At 45.8% G+C, this 22,226-nt stretch overlaps 1 protein-coding gene across 3 annotated transcripts in view; it reads left to right on the top strand.

Moving 5' to 3' along the window:
* Positions 1-22,226, top strand: part of LOC132403740 (semaphorin-3E-like) — a 152,552-nt gene that overhangs the window by 94,847 nt on the left and 35,479 nt on the right. For all 3 annotated transcript variants that reach the window (XM_059987383.1, XM_059987384.1, XM_059987385.1), the window contains 2 exons: positions 17,572-17,688; positions 20,458-20,600. In XM_059987383.1, coding sequence (XP_059843366.1) covers positions 17,572-17,688; positions 20,458-20,600 — 260 coding nt within the window. The remainder of the gene's footprint in view (positions 1-17,571; positions 17,689-20,457; positions 20,601-22,226) is intronic.

Here is a 22,226-nt window from a genome sequence, read left to right as displayed (position 1 = left end):
AATTCCTGCTAGTTACACTGTTCTATTCATGTACCTGGCTGAGAGAGAGAATAACACACTCTGTCATCAAAATAACACTCCTACCAGAATCCCTTCATTGTAGATTTTTAACGTAGTATTCCAATTCTGATGTGATTCAGTTCTGCCCGTACTGGATTCTTGTTGCATTGACAATTCCTGCATTTCTTTTTTGCTACCCTTCTCTAATCACATAACATCATCCAGTGTAAAATGACTGAAGAAAACATCTTCCCAGGGTAAATAAAGCTATCCTCTTTGCTCAGTTCCACATCAAAAGCCTGAAATTAACTACTACAGTACCACTGTCTATTTCCAGAAAAGACTGCTGCGTTCTCGCAGGCTTTCACACAATTAAGCTAGCAAACAGCAGTCCAGGAAAATGAAGTAATACTCTTCACTTCTGTCTGCACTTAAAGTATGTCCCAGACTTCTTGAAATGTTCATTACATTGACCATTAAATAATATTAGAGTTCTGAGAGACAATGAGAAAGAAGTAATGCATCGGGGAGTTCAGGTGCAATTGCCCTTGACTGGATTGTTGAAAGTCTCCGCAGTAGCCTTCCATGTATTATCAGGAATGTCTCTCCTCCCCTCCTTTGCTCAGTGCTGAGAATATGTATTGTATTCACAAAGAACGGGTCTCTTCCACTGTTCATCTGCGGGCACACAAAGTTTCCTGCATGAAGGTTTAATTTTAGAGTGACCCTATACAAAAGCCTCCCTCACGCTGTGCCGATCCTGTGGGATTGCTTCTGTGTTTGTTTGCTACATTTCTCTACTTTTTTTTCCCCAAGCATTGTTCTGGCAGGGAATGGGAAAAGTTAGGCTTGACCTCCGGTTTGAATGTACATACACAGTTTGTAAGAGACCTATATTTCATAGGGAGTTTGGCACTTGCAAGCAGCACAGTGGCATTGCTGTGCGACTGGATCCTCATAGCCGCAGTGACCCAGGTTGAATTGTGACCTCTGGTGCTGTCTGTGTGGAGCTGGCTCCTTCTCTCTGTGACCATCTGGAGCTCTGGTTTTGTCCCACATCCCAAAGATACAGAGGTTGGTAGGTTAACATACCCCCCAGTGTGTAGGTGAGTAGTAGAATCCAGGGGATTGATTGGAATGTGGAGAAAAGCTAAAGAAATTGTGACATTTTTCCCTCGCAACCCCATTCTCCACATAACCTTTGACACCCTGACTAATCGAGAACCTATCAACCTGCGCTTTTAGTACACCCAATGACTTGGACTCCAGGGACGTCTCTGGCAATGAGCTCCACCATCACCCTCTGGCTGAAGAAATTCCTCCCTTTCTTTGTTTTAAATGGATGTCCTTCTGCTCTGAGACCTGGCCCTCAGGTCCTAGACTTTCCCTGCTAAAGGAAAGATTCTCTCATGTCCACTATATCCAGGACCCATCGGGATCAATGTAACTGGGGGATTGATGGTCACCAAAGATTCTGTGGGTATTCTAAAGGCAGGATGACACAACCATGGCTGACAGGAGAAGACAAAACCAACATAAAAGACAAAGAGAGGGTACAATAGGGCAAAAACTAGTGGGACTTTAGAGAATTAGGAAGCATTGAAAAACAATATAAAAGTAATTAAAATGTCATAGACAATAAAAAGATGAATTATGAAGGTAAGCTAACCAATAAGGTTAAAGAGGATGCCAGAAGTTTCTTCAGATGCATGAAGTCTGTGAAGGTTTTTAGTCATCCAGGTCATTGTATATGAAGCAGCTGTAAACCAGGGCAACTGGGCTTGTGTTGTCGAAGAGACATTTCGCTGCTCATCCAAGAGGTTTCTTCAGTTCTGATCCATGGTGGGTAGTTTTCCAGCTTATAAACTCCGCGAGTTGTTCAAAGGCATAGCAATCGCATGAGGGCCATTAAGAGCTGTAGAGGTAACGAGAGGGTCATTAGTCTTAACTTTGCTTGCATGGAGGTGTGAACTGTTGTGGAGACACCAGGATAGAGATGTTAGGATTGTAAGTGGCTCACATGAAATGCTGGAGGAACTCAGTAGGCCAGGCAGCAGTTATGGAACAAAGTACAGTCGACGTTTCAGGGTTAAGAAGTCAGTTTTCTTCTGAATCATGTACTGCCAGTAGCTGAACGTTAAGCTAGGTTAACTAGGTTCTGAGGTTCCTGACAGTGAAGTGTGTGAAGGGGTAGGAGCACACAGAGAGAATCATAGCATCGGACAGTATGGAAACATTGAGAACTACAGCAACAAACAGGCCCTTCGGCCCATCTGTCTTGTGCCAAACTATCATCCTGCCTTGTTCCATCGACTTCCACCTATATCATATCCCTCCATAACCCTCCCGTCCATATACTTCCCCAAACTTCTCTTAAAGTTTGAAATCAAAGCCACATTCCATACTGCCTCTGGCAACTCATTCAAGCCTTTCAGCAGCCTTGGCCAGTTCAAGTGATCGTCTGGACATCTCTGAATTATTGTCAGTGACTCAGCTCTTTCCACAGTGTGTTCCATGTACTCACCATCCACAGTCTGAAGAAGGACCCCCCTCCTCAGATACCCTCTACATGCCAACTCTGTGTCCTCCGGTTTTGTTTACATTGGATATGGTGGGAATCAGGGAAGAGATTGTCCATGTGTACCTCCATCTACATTTAGACTGACACTGGAAGATGAACAACTGAGTCCTTCCTTAATAAGGGCTAGTCAATAATCTCAAAATTATTCTTTCTGAAAACCCAGAGCTTGGTATTTTTATGTTGTACTGACTGCAGAGAGGAATTAACCCAACACTCCTCTAACAACCCTTGATAAACTATATTTGTAAATTCATTTTGGCATGAATTCTGTAACAGGTACTTCTCTGACTGCATTCAGCTTCATGTGCTGAGGGAGTTTGTAGGAATAGTGATTCATGAGGCAGATAATGACTTATTCAAAGGTTTTTCATTTACTGTCAAATGCTGCAGATGAAAAATGATCTGCTCTCTCTGCTGTTCTCCTTGAGTGCATTTTAGAAAGCGTTCAGACCAAGCACCTGAAAATAATTGATTCCATTTACATAGCAACATTGGTGCCAGCCAAATTCTAAATTACTATTGTTGCTGTACTGGATGGAGAATACAGAGAAGTATAGGGAGAACCTACACCTACAACTTGCTTTATAATACAATTTATCAGTGTAAACATACCAGGCTCATCTTGGAAGCATATTAAACAATGTACTACAGTTGTGCAACTATTGGATGTGATTTTAGTTGGATATATGGGTTTTAAGAAGGCTGTTGCACATAAAGAGAGTGACAGAGGTGTGGAAAACTGGGTCTCTGTTAGTGAGGTTGTGGACTACTGTGTCGAGGTGAGCAGAAATGTGGAATATAGGGTCCCAGTGAGAGGGGGTGTGAAGTACTGAGTCCTAGTGGGTGAAGGTGTAAACTACTGAGTCCCAGTGGGTAAAATGTGGATTGCTGGATCCTAGTGAGTGAACATGTGGTTGACTGGGTCCTTATGAATGAATATGTGGAGTAATGGGTCCCAGTGAGTAACAGTGTGGGGTACTGGGTCTCTGTGCGTGACAGTGTGGAGAAATGAGTCCCAGAGAGTGAAGGTGTGGAGTAATGGGTCACAGAGAGTGAAGGTGTGGAGTAAGGGTCCCAGTGAGTGAAGGTGTGGTTGTGTGACATGAATATGTACATCAGTGGGTCACAGAGAGTGAAGCTGTGGTTGTGTGACATGAATATGTACATCAGTGGGTCACAGAGAGTGAACGTGTGGAGTAATGGGTCACAGAGAGTGAAGGTGTGGAGTAATGGGTCACAGAGAGTGAACGTGTGGAGTAATGGGTCACAGAGAGTGAAGGTGTGGAGTAAGGGTCCCAGTGAGTGAAGGTGTGGTTGTGTGACATGAATATGTACATTAGTGGGTCACAGAGAGTGAAGGTGTGGAGTAAGGGTCCCAGTGAGTGAAGGTGTGGAGTAATGGGTCACAGAGAGTGAACGTGTTGAGTAATGGGTCACAGAGAGTGAACGTGTGGAGTAATGGGTCACAGAGAGTGAAGGTGTGGAGTAATGGGTCACAGAGAGTGAACGTGTTGAGTAATGGGTCACAGAGAGTGAACGTGTTGAGTAATGGGTCACAGAGAGTGAACGTGTGGAGTAGTGGGTCACAGGGAGTGAAGGTGTGGAGTAATGGGTCCCAGTGAGTGAAGGTGTGGTTGTGTGACATGAATATGTACATTAGTGGGTCACAGAGAGTGAACCTGTAGAGTAATGGGTCACAGAGAGTGAAGGTGTGGAGTAATGGGTCACAGAGAGTGAAGGTGTGGAGTAATGGGTCACAGAGAGTGAAGGTGTGGTTGTGTGACATGAATATGTACATTAGTGGGTCACAGAGAGTGAACCTGTAGAGTAATGGGTCACAGAGAGTGAAGGTGTGGAGTAATGGGTCACAGAGAGTGAACGTGTGGAGTAATGGGTCACAGAGAGTGAAGGTGTGGTTGTGTGACATGAATATGTACATCAGTGGGTCACAGAGAGTGAAGGTGTGGAGTAATGGGTCCCAGTGAGTGAAGGTGTGGATATGTGATGTGAACATGTACATTAGTGGGTCACAGTGAGTGATGTTGGGGAGTAAGGGTCACAGAGAGTGAAGGCGTGGATGTGTGACATGAATATGTACATCAGTGGGTCACAGAGAGTGAAGCTGTGGTTGTGTGACATGAATATGTACATCAGTGGGTCACAGAGAGTGAACGTGTGGAGTAATGGGTCACAGAGAGTGAAGGTGTGGAGTAATGGGTCACAGAGAGTGAACGTGTGGAGTAATGGGTCACAGTGAGTGAAGGTGTGGATATGTGATGTGAATATGTACATTAGTGGGTCATAGAGAGTGAACGTGTGGAGTAATGGGTCACAGGGAGTGAAGGTGTGGAGTAATGGATCACAGAGAGTGAAGGTGTGGAGTAATGGGTCACAGAGAGTGAACGTGTGGAGTAGTGGGTCACAGAGAGTGAAGGTGTGGAGTAATGGATCACAGAGAGTGAACGTGTTGAGTAATGGGTCACAGAGAGTGAACGTGTGGAGTAGTGGGTCACAGAGAGTGAAGGTGTGGAGTAATGGATCACAGAGAGTGAACGTGTTGAGTAATGGGTCACAGAGAGTGAACGTGTTGAGTAATGGGTCACAGAGAGTGAACGTGTGGAGTAGTGGGTCACAGGGAGTGAAGGTGTGGAGTAATGGGTCACAGAGAGTGAAGGTGTGGTTGTGTGACATGAATATGTACATCAGTGGGTCACAGAGAGTGAACGTGTGGAGTAGTGGGTCATAGAGAGTGAACGTGTGGAGTAATGGGTCACAGAGTGTGAAGGTGTGGAGTAATGGGTCACAGAGTGTGAAGGTGTGGAGTAATGGGTCACAGAGTGTGAAGGTGTGGAGTAATGGGTCACAGAGAGTGAACGTGTGGAGTAATGGGTCACAGAGAGTGAAGGTGTGGAGTAGTGGGTCACAGAGAGTGAACGTGTGGAGTAGTGGGTCATAGAGAGTGAACGTGTGGAGTAATGGGTCACAGAGTGTGAAGGTGTGGAGTAATGGGTCACAGAGTGTGAAGGTGTGGAGTAATGGGTCACAGAGAGTGAAGGTGTGGAGTAATGGGTCACAGGGAGTGAAGGTGTGGAGTAATGGATCACAGAGAGTGAACGTGTTGAGTAATGGGTCACAGAGTGTGAAGGTGTGGAGTAATGGATCACAGAGAGTGAAGGTGTGGAGTAATGGGTCACAGGGAGTGAAGGTGTGGAGTAATGGGTCACAGAGAGTGAAGGTGTGGAGTAATGGGTCACAGAGAGTGAAGGTGTGGAGTAAGGGTCACAGAGAGTGAAGGTGTGGTTGTGTGACATGAATATGTACATCAGTGGGTCACAGAGAGTGAACGTGTGGAGTAATGGGTCACAGAGAGTGAAGGTGTGGAGTAATGGGTCACAGAGAGTGAACGTGTGGAGTAATGGATCACAGAGAGTGAAGGTGTGGAATAATGGGTCACAGAGTGTGAACGTGTGGAGTAATGGGTCACAGAGAGTGAAGGTGTGGAGTAATGGGTCACAGAGAGTGAACGTGTGGAGTAATGGATCACAGAGAGTGAAGGTGTGGAGTAATGGGTCACAGAGAGTGAACGTGTGGAGTAATGGATCACAGAGAGTGAAGGTGTGGAGTAATGGGTCACAGAGTGTGAACGTGTGGAGTAATGGGTCACAGAGAGTGAACGTTTTGAGTAATGGGTCACAGAGAGTGAACGTGTGGAGTAGTGGGTCACAGAGAGTGAAGGTGTGGTTGTGTGACATGAATATGTACATCAGTGGGTCACAGAGAGTGAAGGTGTGGAGTAATGGGTCCCAGTGAGTGAAGGTGTGGATATGTGATGTGAATATGTACATTAGTGGGTCACAGTGAGTGATGTTGGGGAGTAAGGGTCACAGAGAGTGAAGGCGTGGATGTGTGACATGAATATGTACATCAGTGGGTCACAGAGAGTGAAGGTGTGGTTGTGTGACATGAATATGTACATCAGTGGGTCACAGAGAGTGAAGGTGTGGAGTAATGGGTCACAGGGAGTGAAGGTGTGGAGTAATGGGTCACAGAGAGTGAAGGTGTGGAGTAATGGATCACAGAGAGTGAAGGTGTGGAGTAATGGATCACAGAGAGTGAACGTGTTGAGTAATGGGTCACAGAGAGTGAACGTGTGGAGTAATGGGTCACAGAGAGTGACGGTGTGGAGTAATGGGTCACAGAGAGTGAACGTGTGGAGTAGTGGGTCACAGAGAGTGAAGGTGTGGAGTAATGGATCACAGAGAGTGAACGTGTTGAGTAATGGGTCACAGAGAGTGAACGTGTTGAGTAATGGGTCACAGAGAGTGAACGTGTGGAGTAGTGGGTCACAGGGAGTGAAGGTGTGGAGTAATGGGTCACAGAGAGTGAAGGTGTGGTTGTGTGACATGAATATGTACATCAGTGGGTCACAGAGAGTGAAGGTGTGGAGTAATGGGTCACAGAGAGTGAACGTGTGGAGTAATGGGTCACAGAGAGTGAAGGTGTGGAGTAGTGGGTCATAGAGAGTGAACGTGTGGAGTAGTGGGTCATAGAGAGTGAACGTGTGGAGTAATGGGTCACAGAGTGTGAAGGTGTGGAGTAATGGGTCACAGAGTGTGAAGGTGTGGAGTAATGGGTCACAGAGAGTGAACGTGTGGAGTAATGGGTCACAGAGAGTGAAGGTGTGGAGTAATGGGTCACAGAGAGTGAACGTGTGGAGTAATGGGTCACAGGGAGTGAACGTGTGGAGTAATGGATCACAGGGAGTGAAGGTGTGGAGTAATGGGTCACAGAGTGTGAAGGTGTGGAGTAATGGGTCACAGAGAGTGAACGTGTGGAGTAATGGGTCACAGAGAGTGAAGGTGTGGAGTAATGGGTCACAGAGAGTGAACGTGTGGAGTAATGGGTCACAGAGAGTGAAGGTGTGGAGTAGTGGGTCATAGAGAGTGAACGTGTGGAGTAGTGGGTCATAGAGAGTGAACGTGTGGAGTAATGGGTCACAGAGAGTGAAGGTGTGGTTGTGTGACATGAATATGTACATCAGTGGGTCACAGAGAGTGAAGGTGTGGAGTAATGGGTCACAGAGAGTGAAGGTGTGGAGTAGTGGGTCATAGAGAGTGAACGTGTGGAGTAGTGGGTCATAGAGAGTGAACGTGTGGAGTAATGGGTCACAGAGTGTGAAGGTGTGGAGTAATGGGTCACAGAGTGTGAAGGTGTGGAGTAATGGGTCACAGAGAGTGAACGTTTGGAGTAATGGGTCACAGAGAGTGAAGGTGTGGAGTAGTGGGTCATAGAGAGTGAACGTGTGGAGTAATGGGTCACAGAGAGTGAAGGTGTGGAGTAGTGGGTCATAGAGAGTGAACGTGTGGAGTAGTGGGTCATAGAGAGTGAACGTGTGGAGTAATGGGTCACAGAGTGTGAAGGTGTGGAGTAATGGGTCACAGAGTGTGAAGGTGTGGAGTAATGGATCACAGAGAGTGAAGGTGTGGAGTAATGGGTCACAGAGAGTGAACGTGTGGAGTAATGGGTCACAGGGAGTGAACGTGTGGAGTAATGGGTCACAGAGAGTGAAGGTGTGGAGTAATGGGTCACAGAGAGTGAAGGTGTGGAGTAGTGGGTCACAGAGAGTGAAGGTGTGGTTGTGTGACATGAATATGTACATCAGTGGGTCACAGAGAGTGAAGGTGTGGAGTAATGGATCACAGAGAGTGAAGGTGTGGAGTAATGGGTCACAGAGAGTGAACGTGTGGAGTAATGGATCACAGAGAGTGAAGGTGTGGAGTAATGGGTCACAGAGAGTGAACGTGTGGAGTAATGGGTCACAGAGAGTGAACGTGTGGAGTAATGGGTCACAGGGAGTGAAGGTGTGGAGTAAGGGTCACAGAGAGTGAAGGTGTGGTTGTGTGACATGAATATGTACATCAGTGGGTCACAGAGAGTGAACGTGTGGAGTAATGGGTCACAGAGAGTGAAGGTGTGGAGTAATGGGTCACAGAGAGTGAACGTGTGGAGTAATGGGTCACAGAGAGTGAAGGTGTGGAGTAATGGGTCACAGAGAGTGAAGGTGTGGAGTAATGGATCACAGGGAGTGAAGGTGTGGAGTAATGGGTCACAGAGAGTGAACGTGTGGAGTAATGGATCACAGAGAGTGAAGGTGTGGAGTAATGGATCACAGAGAGTGAACGTTTTGAGTAATGGGTCACAGAGAGTGAACGTGTGAAGTAGTGGGTCACAGAGAGTGAAGGTGTGGAGTAATGGATCACAGAGAGTGAACGTGTTGAGTAATGGGTCACAGAGAGTGAAGGTGTGGAGTAATGGATCACAGAGAGTGAAGGTGTGGAGTAATGGGTCACAGGGAGTGAAGGTGTGGAGTAATGGGTCACAGAGAGTGAAGGTGTGGAGTAATGGATCATAGAGAGTGAAGGTGTGGAGTAATGGGTCACAGGGAGTGAAGGTGTGGAGTAATGGGTCACAGAGAGTGAAGGTGTGGAGTAATGGATCATAGAGAGTGAACGTGTGGAGTAATGGGTCACAGAGAGTGAAGGTGTGGAGTAATGGATCACAGAGAGTGAAGGTGTGGAGTAATGGATCACAGAGAGTGAACGTTTTGAGTAATGGGTCACAGAGAGTGAAGGTGTGGAGTAATGGGTCACAGAGAGTGACGGTGTGGAGTAATGGGTCACAGAGAGTGAACGTGTTGAGTAATGGGTCACAGAGAGTGAAGGTGTGGAGTAATGGATCACAGAGAGTGAACGTTTTGAGTAATGGGTCACAGAGAGTGAACATGTTGAGTAATGGGTCACAGAGAGTGAACGTGTGGAGTAGTGGGTCACAGAGTGTGAACAGTGCAAAGAGATTCTCTGGACGTGAAAACGGAACCTGGATGTTATTTTGCCTCTGGGTGCCCAGGTCAGAGATGTCTTGAGTTTTGACCACAGCAATATAACGGGGGAGCACGAGCAGACAGACTTCATGATATATGTTTGTACCAATGACATACATAGGAAATGAGAGGAGATCCTGAAAAGAAGGAATGAGGAGTTAGGCAGAAAGGTGGAAAGCAGGATTTCCAGAGCAGCAATCTCTAGATTGCTTCCTCTGCCACATGCCAGTGAGTGTAAGAATAGGTTGTATTGGCAGGTGCATGAGTGGCTGTGGGATTGTTACAGAAGATGGGTTCTAGATTTCTGGAATCTGTGTGGGGACCTGTACAAAAGGATGGGATACAACTGAACTCAAGGGGGATCAATATCCTTGCGACTAAATTTTATAGGACTTTTGGAGAGGTTTAAACTAATAGGTCAAAGGAATGGGAACCAGTGAAATAGGGCAGTTGGTACACAAATAGATTCTGTATGTAGGGACAGGGAGATAATGGGGCAAAATTGCAGCCAGTGGGATGAATTGAAGTATAACATGTAGGCAAAATCATAAAGGCTGATCAATACAGGGCTGAAGGTGTCATATTTGAATGCACACAGTGTATGGAATGCAATGGCTGATCTGTAGTGAAGTCAGGGATTGGCAAATATGATGTTGTAGGTATCACTGAGTCATGGCTGAAAGATGACCATCGTTGGGAGCTTAACATCTAAGAATATTGATTGCATTGAAAGGACAGGCAGATATGTAGAGGGGTTGGCGTGGGTCTGTTGGAAAAGTATGAAATCAAATCACAAGAAAGAGATAACATAAGATGGAAACATACAGAATCCTTGTGGAGAGAGTTAAGAAACTGCAAAGGCAAAAGTACCCTGATGGGAGTTACATAAAGTCTTCCAAATAGAACCCAACAATGTGGGATACAGATTACAATGTCAGATAGAAAAGGGATGTGGAAAGGTTAATTTTACGGTACTCATGGGGGAATCATTATGCAGCTAGATTGGGAAAATTAGGGTCCAAAAGAGGGAAATTGTAGAACAACTATGAGATTTTGTTTTAGTGCAGCTTGTGGTTGAGCCCACCGGGGTATCAGCTCTTCTGGATTGGGCCTTGTATAATGAACTTGATTTGATTAAGGGTCTTAAGGTAAAAGAAGTGGAGTTCTGGGTCCCTATGAGAGAAGGTGAGGAGCACTGGGTCCCCATGAGAGAAGGTGAGGAGTTCTGGGTCCCTATGAGAAAAGGTGAGGAGTGTTGGGTCCCCATGAGAGAAGGTGAGGAGTGCTGGGTCCCTATGAGAGAAGGTGAGGAGTGTTGAGTCCCCATGAGAGAAGGTGAGGAGTGCTGGGTCCCCATGAGAGAAGGTGAGGACCACTGGGTCCCTATGAGAGAAGGTGAGGAGTGTTGGGTCCTCATGAGAGAAGGTAAGGAGTGTTGGGTCCACATGAGAGAAGGTGAGGAGTGTTGGGTCCCCATGAGAGAAGGTGAGGAGTGTTGGGTCCCCATGAGAGAAGGTGAGGAGTTCTGGGTCCCTACGAGAGAAGGTGGGGAGTTCTGGATCCCCATGAGAGAAGGTGAGGAGTGTTGGGACCCCATGAGAGAAGGTGAGGAGTGTTGGGTCCCCATGAGAAAAGGTGAGGAGTGTTGGGTCCCCGTGAGAGAAGGTGAGGAGTGGTGGGCCTTATGAGAGAAGGTGAGGAGTGCTGGGTCCCCATGAGAGAAGGTGAGGAGTGTTGGGTCTCCATGAGAGAAGGTGGGGACCACTGGGTCCCCATGAGAGAAGGTGAGGAGTGGTGGGCCTTATGAGAGAAGGTGAGGAGTTCTGGGTCCCCATGAGAGAAGGTGAGGAGCACTGGGTCCCCATGAGAGAAGGTGAGGACCACTGGGTCCCCATGAGAGAAGGTGAGGAGTGTTGGGTCCCCATGAGAGAAGGTGAGGAGTTCTGGGTCCCCAGGAGAGAAGGTGAGGACCACTGGGTCCCCATGAGAGAAGGTGAGGACCACTGGGTCCCCATGAGAGAAGGTGAGGACCACTGGGTCCCCATGAGAGAAGGTGAGGAGTGCTGGGTCCCCATGAGAGAAGGTGAGGAGTGCTGGGTCCCCATGAGAGAAGGTGAGGAGCGCTGGGTCCCCATGAGAGAAGGTGAGGACCACTGGGTCCCCATGAGGGAAGGTGAGGAGTGTTGGGTCCCCATGAGAGAAGGTGAGGACCGCTGGGTCCCCATGAGGGAAGGTGAGGAGTGTTGGGTCCCCATGAGAGAAGGTGAGGACCACTGGGTCCCCATGAGAGAAGGTGAGGACCGCTGGGTCCCCATGAGGGAAGGTGAGGACCGCTGTGTCCCCATGAGGGAAGGTGAGGAGTGTTGGGTCCCCATGAGAGAAGGTGAGGACCACTGGGTCCCCATGAGAGAAGGTGAGGACCGCTGGGTCCCCATGAGGGAAGGTGAGGACCGCTGTGTCCCCATGAGGGAAGGTGAGGAGTGTTGGGTCCCCATGAGAGAAGGTGAGGACCACTGGATCCCCATGAGAGAAGGTGAGGAGTGCTGGGTCCCCATGAGGGAAGGTGAGGAGTGCTGGGTCCCTATGAGAGAAAATGTGCAGTTCTGGCTCCCATTAGGCAGAATTGTGAAGAACTGTTTCCCAATAGTTGATGGGATAAGTATTTCTATTCAAATAGCTTCTCATGCACAGTTACATGAATGAGGAAGGAGAGCATAGCCTGAACAGGTAAAGATTCAGCGTTTCCTTCACATACCTGTCTATCTCTTTTATATCATCTAGCCCTGCTGCTCTCCTGAGTTTAGGCAGTTATCTCTGATGAACACACGGTTGACAAGTTTCCTGCCCTGACTTCGCACCCCACCGCCCCAGTACTCTCCAACTCACCCGGAGATGTAATGTCTCTCCCCTGTGACGCGTGTGGTTCCATTGACTGGCACAGTTATAAACTGCAGTCTCCACTGGCAAGCAGGTTCCTGTTTAATGTAACAATTGAATTAAATTAGTGTTTCCGCTACACGGGCAGTGAATTAGTTCCCTTTGTGGCTTGTGTTGTGTGTCCCACATGTTGCTCTACAAGGAAAGGAAAGGGCCTTCAAGCTGAAACATAAACTATGAGCCACAGCTGCCCAACATGGTCACTGACTTCACAATCTACCTCCTTATAACTTGCACTTTGTTGTGTACCTGCAGTGCACTTCCCCTGTGGCCGTTACACTTCACTCTCCACTGTTATTGATTTACCTTCTACTGCCTCAATGCGCCGGGTAGTCAAATTATCTGCACGACCAGTATGCAAGACAAGCTTTTCAATAATAAACCAGCAACAATCCACACTGTTATGTGTAGGGACATGACACAGTAACTAACAGAACATAAGGTGTCAGTATTTTCATCGCTCTCCCAAGTGTTGTCACCAAATGAGCACCCACAGAGAGAACTGCTTCAACTGGAACCAGAGTTGCGGGGCCCCTTCATTCTACAGCTCAGTACTAAGGGTCAGTCTTTGCCGTTAACCCTTCAGGCTTCACGGTCAGACGGTCTGTGCATTTTCACCGGAGCAGCTCTGCACTGAAGTTGAAATTTCCATTTTCAGACAGACCAGAAAACGCGACAAGAGATTGAGCATGTTAACTCGGTAATCAGTGAAGGGGTCCAATGTCATAGACCTAGAGATACAATGTTACAGCAGGAAAACAGGCCATTTGGCCCACCAACTTCCCCCAATCATCCAGTAACCGTCTGCATCCATCCCACTGGTCGATAACCTACCTTGTTTTAATGAGGTAGCCTCTCCTGCTTTTTCCTAGGCAGAGAATTCCATAAATTCATTACTCTCAGGGAAAAGCTATTTCTCCATCCAAAATCTACTCCCCCAAATCTTGAGGCTATGTCCCTGATGCACCATCAATAACTCACTCTGAGATGTAAGGCGAGATATCGGCTTTTATTGACTGGAAGAAGGAACCAGAAGTGAGTGACCATCATACTACGTCCTGGAGACCGAGGCCGAGCGTCAGGCCTCAGATCGCCTTTATACAGGGGCCTGTGGGAGGAGCCACAGGAGCAGTCAGCAGGGGGCGCGTCCAGACAGGCACACGTAGTTCACCACAGTCCCCTAGCTCTAGTCTCATTTACCTGTGGAAACAAAACTCTTATCTCTATCTTATCTATCCCTTTCATAGGTTTAAATTTCTATAAGATCCTCTCTAATCTTCTGAATTCTAGCAAGCATAGTCCTCAATCTCTCTTCATAGGCTAATCTACTCATCTTCAGAATCAACCTAGTGAACCTGCTCTGCGCCATTCCAAAGTCAGGCGGTCTTTGCTCAAGTAAGGAGAAGTAAATGGTAATGGGCCTAAGAGGCAAATGGTATGGTGCTAAGGAATGTTTGTGGGTAGAGGGAATTAACCTCTCTGGATTGGAGAAGTTTGGTTATGGGGAAGAGATTGGACAGGCTGGGCTGTTTTCCCTGGACTGAAGGAAGCTGAGGGGTGACCTGATAAAGGTTTATAATATTCTGTTTTTCAAAAACCAAGTAATAGGCTTATGAACAACTTGTGGTCACTGAATTCTAGAACACAGGAACAGGCCTTTCAGCCCATGCCAGCCATCAAATGCCCATCGATATGAACCTCATTACCACACGTGTTCTGCCGTCATTGTCTCGTGACATTTCAGGAGCATGTCTAGATGCTTCCTAGATGCCATAAGAGTAACACTATTGCCGCCTTCTCAGGTAGATTTCAACCACATCCTTGGGGAAAAGAAAGATTAGATCTCAAAATCCCTTCTAAGTATCCTCTTCCTTACATTAAAGCTACACCTTCTGGCCATAGATGCTTTTGCTAAGGAGAAAAGTTTCTCACAATCTACCATATTAGTGCTCCTTATAACTCATTCTGGTCCCTCCTCAGCCTCTCTACTCCAAGGATATCAACTCCAGTCTAACCAGTTCCTGCTCATCTTTCCGTGCCACCTAACATCTTGGCGAGTCTGCCCTGCACCTGCTCCAGTGCAAATACGTTTTTCCTGTGGTGTGGTGACCAAAACTGCAGTCAGCATGCCAACTGAGGAGATATGTGTATGTTCCATAATGAAGGCCAGCGTCCTGTATGCCCTCTTCATCTCCCTATCTACCTGTGCCTTTAGAGACCTTTTTGATTCAGGCACCAGCAGCCTTCTGTTCATCAGCACTTCTAAAGGAGCTACCACTCAGTGGAGACTCAGCCTCATTGGTCTGCCAAAAAATATATCACCTCACATTTCCCAGAGTTCTATTCCAGTCACAATAACCCTCCGTCTTCTGTTACCAAGCTAATTTTGGGGGCAGTTTCTCAGGCTGGGCCCTTACCTTTCAAACCAGTCTGCCGTGTAGCACCGTGTCCAAGTTCTTACTGAAGTCCACGTCGGCTCACCAACCTTCCTACCCATCAACACATTTAGTTCCTCAAAAAGATCAGGAGAAACATGGACACCTCAAAGAGAGTGGGCGCAGAATGATTCCAGAGGTCAGGTATTCCCGATATTGAGCATACTGGAGAAGCCTTCATTACAGCCAAGGTCGTGAGGGAATGAGATTCAGGTGCTTAATGTCACTGAGGGTAGACACAGAGAATATGATGGAGAGAAATTGTTCTCATTGGTGGAATGATCAAGTACCAAGGGGCATGAATGAAGCTGCCTGGCCAAAGAACCAAGTGTGAACCAAAACCTCTATTACTTGGAATATTGTGTTCTGTTCTGGTCGCCTCATTGATAAAGGTGTATAGGATGATAAGAGACATAAAGAGAGTAGAGAGCCAGAGACTTATTCCCAGAATGGCAATGGCTAAGAGAAGAGGGCATGATTTTAAGATGACTAGAGGAAAGTATAGTGTGGGTTTTTAGAAGTAGAAATGGTGGGTTTATGGAACTGCCAGGGTGGTGGTAGAGGCAAATATATTAGGGGCAGTTAAGAGACTCTTAGACAGGCACATATATGATAGAAAAAAGGAGGGCTATATGGGAGGGAAGGGTTAGATTGATCTCAGAGAGGGTTAAATAGATAGCAAACCAATGTGGGCTGAAGGGTCTATACTTCACTGTAGTTTTCTATGTTCTTTCTTCTATGATCTGTGACAGAACTGAAGATCTTTAATTCAGCACTTTGTAAGTGTATGGAATACCCTGCCAGGGAAGAGGAGAGGCAAATTCAGTATGGCATTTCAGGGACCTGGGTAAATATCTGAAAGGTTTGTAGAAAGTGGAATGAAACCAAACACTAATTGTGATTCAGTGGGCCAAGTGGTCTCCTTCTCTGATGTTCCTGCTGTGTGATTCAATGGTGATAGATTTTTAAGTTAGTTGTTTTGATCAATGAAACTGCTTCGCTTTCAGTCAGTTTGTGGAACATTGAATATAGTTGGTGTTACTCAGTCACAGACATATGGTACAGGTTATCTATGTTTAAAGAGTACTTATGTCCAGAGAAAGAAAATACACTGCATATGGAGAAAGCCTAAATGGAAAAAGCTGGGAGCTGAAAGTTGTAACAAGCCATTAAACAAGCTGCCATTGTGGATGTTGGAAAAATATTTATCCTAACATTTCAGAGAAACTGCTTTCAGGAAGCATTTTTTAAAACATGGTTTGGAAGTAGAAAGTGAGGCTCAGGAAATAGAAACTATGGGTTTAACCATTTTGTGGTGAGCTCTCATAAAATCCCACAGGTTTACTGAACTCCAGTGACCTGTTAGGACAAGGATAGCTCATTACCATGGATGGTAGCACACTCGATGGGCAGAATGGCCTACGGTACGTGGCCTGTACACACTGGCTGTGTGGTGAAAAAGGCACAACAGCACCTCTTCCACCTCAGACGGTTGAAGTTGTTTGGTATGAGCCCCCAAATCCTAAGAACTTTCTACAGGGGCACAATTGAGAGCATCCTGACCGGCTGAATCACTGCCTGGTATGGGAACTGTACTTCCCTCAATCGCAGGGCTCTGCAGAGAGTGGTGCGGACAGCCCAGCGCATCTGTAGAAGTGAACTTCCTGCTATTCGGGATATTTACAGAGACAGGTGTGTAAAAAGGACCCGAAGGATCATTGAGGACCTGAGTCACCCCAACCACAAACTGTTCCAGCTGCTACGATCCAGGAAATGGTACTGCAGTATTAAAGCCAGAACCAACAGGCTCGGGGACAGCTTCTTCCACCAGGCCATCAGACTGAATAATTCACGCTGATGCAATTGTATTTCTATGCTATATTGACTGTCCTGTTGTACATACTATACATACTATAAATAGCGCATTGCACAGTTAGACAGAGATGTAAAGATTTTTACTCTTTGTGTACATGAAGGATGTAAGTAATAAAGTCAATTCAATTGAATTCTGGTCTACCAGACACCTACCAGCATGGGACAGTGAAGCATTTAGTTGGGATACATTTAAAGATCAGAATCAGATTCATAATCACTGGCTTATATGATGTGAAATTTATTGTTCTGAGGCAACAGTACAATGATAAGGCATTAAATTACCATAAATTACCAAATAAATAGTGTCAGCTAAAAGGAATAATGATGTAATTTCCATGGGTTCATGGTCCATTCAGAAATCTGATGGTGGAGCGGAGAGAGCTGTTGCTGAAACATTAAACCTGTAGCTTTAGGCTCTTCTATCACCTCCCTGATGGTGGTAATAAGAAGAGGGTATGTCCTGGCCCTAGTAATGGATGCTTCCTACTTGAAGTTCTGGTAAGGTGCCACTTATGGTGTCTGAACTCTCTGACACAAGTGATCCCAGTTCTGGGACAATAGCAATGTGTATCCAGCTTCAACCATAGGCAACTGTCTAAACCCAGATATGGGGCAGAGCTGGGAAACTGTCCTCACAGATCGAAACTCCGCATTGTGCCTCACCTGATGCTACGCAATTGCCCTCTCCTCTCCTACTTCATGGTAGGTTCTCATCCAGAGCAGAAATACCCACCACCCTCACCCCAGTATCACTCACCCCACAGCTGCCATGCAACTTGACAATTATTTCTGAATTAGAACACGAAAGGTTTCATTTTTGTCGGTCAGTGACTTACACCGCATCTAATCTTTGTCCCTGTTAGGTGGCCAGTTGTACATCGGACTCTACGCTGACTTTTTTGGAGAAGACGCTGCAATATTTCGCAGCTCGGATCCCTATTCTACAATCAGAACCGAGCATGACAATCGTCTACTGAATGGTAAATACACTGGTTCCCTGTAAGTTGTTGCCAGGCAATGCAGTGGACATAAACATGGCTAGGGTCAGATCTTTAGTTCACAGCTGATACGGGCTTTTAGCTTTGGACCATAGAAATCATTCATAGAATCATAGATTGATAGAGATGAAAACAGGCCATTCAACCTAATTCACCTATAATCGTCTGTTGGCACCCATCTATTTTAATCCCATCCTCCAGCACTTGCCCAGGGGCCTGTATGACTTGGTTATTCAAGTGTTTGTTCAGACACTTCTGAACTACTGCCAATGACTCTGACACAACCACTCCTTCCAGCGGGTACTCACTGCTCTCTGGGTGACGAAGGTTCCCTTCAGACCTGCTTTGAATCTCTTCCTCATTGTCCTAAATCTGTGTCCAGTTTTTATCTCCCTCTGATGCAGGGAAATGTTTCCTACAGTCATAACTTTATATATCTCAACATAATCCCTTCTTAGCCTCCTTCATGCCTGGGAGAACAGACCCCGCCTCTTCTGATAAATGAACTGCTCAATCCCAGACAACATCCTAGTGAATCTCCACCACACCCTCCCCAATGCTATCACATCCTTCCTTCCAGAGCGGGCACAGTCCTCCATCCTCTGCACTATCTCCAATGCTGTCATATCCTTCATACAGTGTAGTGACCACAACTGCCACTGTCTTTGATGCTTTGCACCCTCTCCAGAGCTATCACATCCTCCTACATTGTAGTGACTATAATGGTCACAGTCCTCCGTCCTCTGCACCCTTTCCAGAGCTATCACATCCTTGCTACAGTGTAGTGACCATAATGGTCACATTTCTCCATGCTCTGCACCATCTCCAATGTTATCACATTCCTTCTACCAGAACAACCACAATTCCCCATCTTCTGCATTCACTCCAGTGCTATCATATCCCTCCTAACAGAACGGCCATAACTCTCCTCTGAACCCTCTCCAGCACTATCACATCTTTCCTACCAGATCTGTCACAGCACAGTACAGTTCCATCACAGTACTCCTGCTGAGGTCCTACCAAGATTCTAAAAGTTGGAGCATAACCTCCCTGCCCTTGAGTTCAAAAACAATTCAGCAGATGCAGGAAATCCAGAGCAGCACATTCAAAATGCCGGAGGAACTCAACAAGTCAGTCATTATTCATTGAAAGGAATATTGAGTTGATTTTTCAATCCAAATCCTCATGAACTCTCAATTGCTTATTCCTTTTCATAGATGCTGGCTGACCTGAGTTTGTGCAGAATTTTCTGCGTGTCGAAGAGGAATTATGTAGCATTACCAATTCACAAGAATAATTTCCATTATACAATGATATAGGAAGTTGTAATTGATCAATTCATGGCCATGATATCTATCGCAAAGACAGAAAATGCTGATTAAACTCAATCCTTAGAGAAACAGAGTTAACTTCATCAGAATGAAGTTAAACATTAAAAGCACTGTAGGCTTAAGGGTAGCTTCTATTTCACTGTTGTAAGACTATCGAACTGTCCCTTGGAATGATAAAATGGATGCTTGACCTGACAGTCCACCTTATTAAGGCATCTGCACCCTGTTTACCTGCTCTGTACTTTCTATAACACCTTCTCTGTGTTGATATTGTTTTATCTAGTTCCACCTCAACGTGGCCCATAATGAAATGATCTGTGGACAGTAAGCAAGACAAGTTTTTGCTCTACCTCATTATAATTGACAATAATAAACCAATCTACTAATTTATCAGAAAAGTACAAATAAGACAGAGAAGTGAAGAAGATAAAGGAAATGTCCATGTTAGGCAGGAGACCAAGAGAACCTGAATGTCAAGTGGGATTGGTCCTGGCTGGGAGGATCTGGTGAAATCTGGTAGTGCGTCTGGTGGAGGTAAATAAAGAACACAGAAGTATAAAACACAGAACACAGGTCCTTCAGCCCACAATGTTGTGCTGAACTAATTAAACACTAAACTAAACTACACAATGTCCATATCCCTCAATTCTCTGCACATTCATCCGCCCATCTAAGAGTCTCTTAAGTATCTATCTTGTATTTCAATACAATGCGCGGGACTTCACCCTAAAACTTGTTGAGGAGCTGACAGCAATTTAACATCTCGATGCATTATCATTTCTGGCCAATTTAATTATACATTTGAATAGAAATAATAGAATTAATATTTGAGGAAAAACACGTTATAGGATTGTGACAAATGTTCTTTGGGATGAGATGTGGGTAACCAGATCTCGGTAGGGTCCTCATTCAGACATGCAAAATTCTACAGTAAGCATAGAATTAAATGGGACTACATGTGTGTGTGATGTTCTTCCCTAGACAGGAATTGGTGCTTCACGTAACATCAACGATCGTGTCATAGGTGGAGGATGGAAATGCATTATCTAACACCAGGATCACCAGAATTTAAGAAGTATTCTCTGGGAATGACTGATGCTGTACAGGGCACAGGTTCATTAGGAGATTTCAACAATGATTCAGAGAAATACCCGAGAGGCAATAAGCTGCCGGGATATGAAGGAGGAACAGGGCAGGGTTTATCATGGATTGTGGACTTTATGAATCAAATGCACTGTTTCACTATAAATACAAGCCTGGAATTTAGATGAGAGTGGAATTGCAGCAGTATCTTGATGATAAGGAGATGGGAGAGTGTTCAAGTTGCCTAATTATCTAATGAACAAATGGTGTCCGGTTCAGCTGCCTTTACCTGCTTCCACACCAGGGCACTGATGTGAATGATGCTGTTTATCAACAGAACCCAAGTTTGTTGCAGCTCACCTGATTGCTGATAATGACGACAGAGATGATGACAAAGTGTACTTCTTCCTCACGGAGAAGGCTCTGGAAACCGAGGGCGGGAACGTGGCTATCTACTCGCGAGTGGCCAGACTGTGTGCGGTGAGTGCAACAAACCAACCTCATTCACCCTCAGCACTGAACACTCACGTCTTCCAGCTCCATTCTGACACTGCAAAGCAAGTTTAATTCAACAACATGCATAAAGAGAAATGTAGTTAGTGGGTAAGTAAACTTACAGAAGTACCATAAACCAGTAGACAAAGACGGAACCAACCCATGCACCTCCTCTGCCAATAACAATGGAACAAGGAAACCTCCCTACATCCAGCCCCCTCTCAAGCACAAAACGCTATTATCTCATCAAAGAAACTGTACATCAACCTTTACTGCAAAATATTAAACAATGAAGATGGTGTTCACAAATTATAGGAAATTTTTAAAAAATTGCAGATGCTGGGAATCTGAATCAAAACAGAAACTGCTGGAAACACTCAGCAGGTCAGTCAGCATCTGCAGACAGGGTACAGAAGGGAACTTGGAGGCTGCTTGGACCAGAAGGCCTGTGTTATAGGGAGTTATTGGTCACGATAGATCTTTATTCCTTGGAGTGCATGAGAATGCGAAGTGACCTCTTAGAAGTTTATAAAACCATGAGGAGCATGGATTAGATGGGCAGCCATAGTTTATTGATGAGTCCAAAGTTAGAGGGCATAGACAGAATAAGAGGGGAAAGATTTAAAAGAACCTGAGAGGTAACTTCTTCACACCGAGGGTAGTAAATACCTGGAGTGAGCTGCCTGAGGAGGTTGTCGAGGTGAGGACAATCGCAACATTTAAAAGACATTTAGCTAGGCACAGGAAGGGGAGGGCTTGGGGTTTTGAGCTGAATGCAGAAACTGGGACTAGAAGGGTGGATGCTGTGGTCAGTATGGACCAATAGGGCTGAAGGGCCTGATTCCCTATTGCTTTACTCTGTGGCTCTGTGAGAGAGAAACAGATGCTGATTCCAGTGAAAGGATTTTAGTCAGAAACAGTGAGAAAATAAATAGGAGTTGGGGAGAGTGGGGGGTGAACAGAATGAAGAGTATGACTCTGATAGGATGAAGCAGGTTGGTGCACCTGATGGTGCCGCCCGCTGGTAGGTTAGTGTTGGAGGTTCTATAGACCTTGGTAAGACGGCATATGACAGGTAGCACGTAAGCTTGGTCTAAGTTAGACTTCACCAACATCTTATATGAATTCAACATTACATCTCATCTCCTGTAGACAGTACTTTAATTTATGTAACAATGTGACAAAAGCTTTCTTTACAAACCTATCTACTTGTGACATCAATTTTAATGAACTATGGACCTGTATTCACATATCCTTTTCGTCTACCACACTCCTCAGTGCTCTACTGTTCCATGTGTAAGACCTACCCTGGCTGGTCCCACCAAATTGCAATACCTTGCACTCATCCGCATTAAATTCCACCTGTCATTTTTCAGCCCGTTTTTCCAGCTGGGCCAGATCCCACTGCAAGCTTTTGTAGTCTTCCTCCATGACACCCCCAATCTTGGTGTCACCTGCAAAGTTGTTGATCCAGTTAACCACATTATCATCCACATCATTGATATCGATGACAAACAACAATGGACCCAGCATCGATCCCTGTGGCACTCCAGTAATCACAGGCTTCCAATCAGAGAGACAACCATCTACGACCACAATCTGGCTCCTCCC

The sequence above is a fragment of the Hypanus sabinus genome, chromosome 13 (assembly GCF_030144855.1).
Source record: "Hypanus sabinus isolate sHypSab1 chromosome 13, sHypSab1.hap1, whole genome shotgun sequence".
NCBI lineage: Eukaryota > Metazoa > Chordata > Chondrichthyes > Myliobatiformes > Dasyatidae > Hypanus > Hypanus sabinus.
This window is presented reverse-complemented; position numbering and strand designations above follow the sequence as displayed.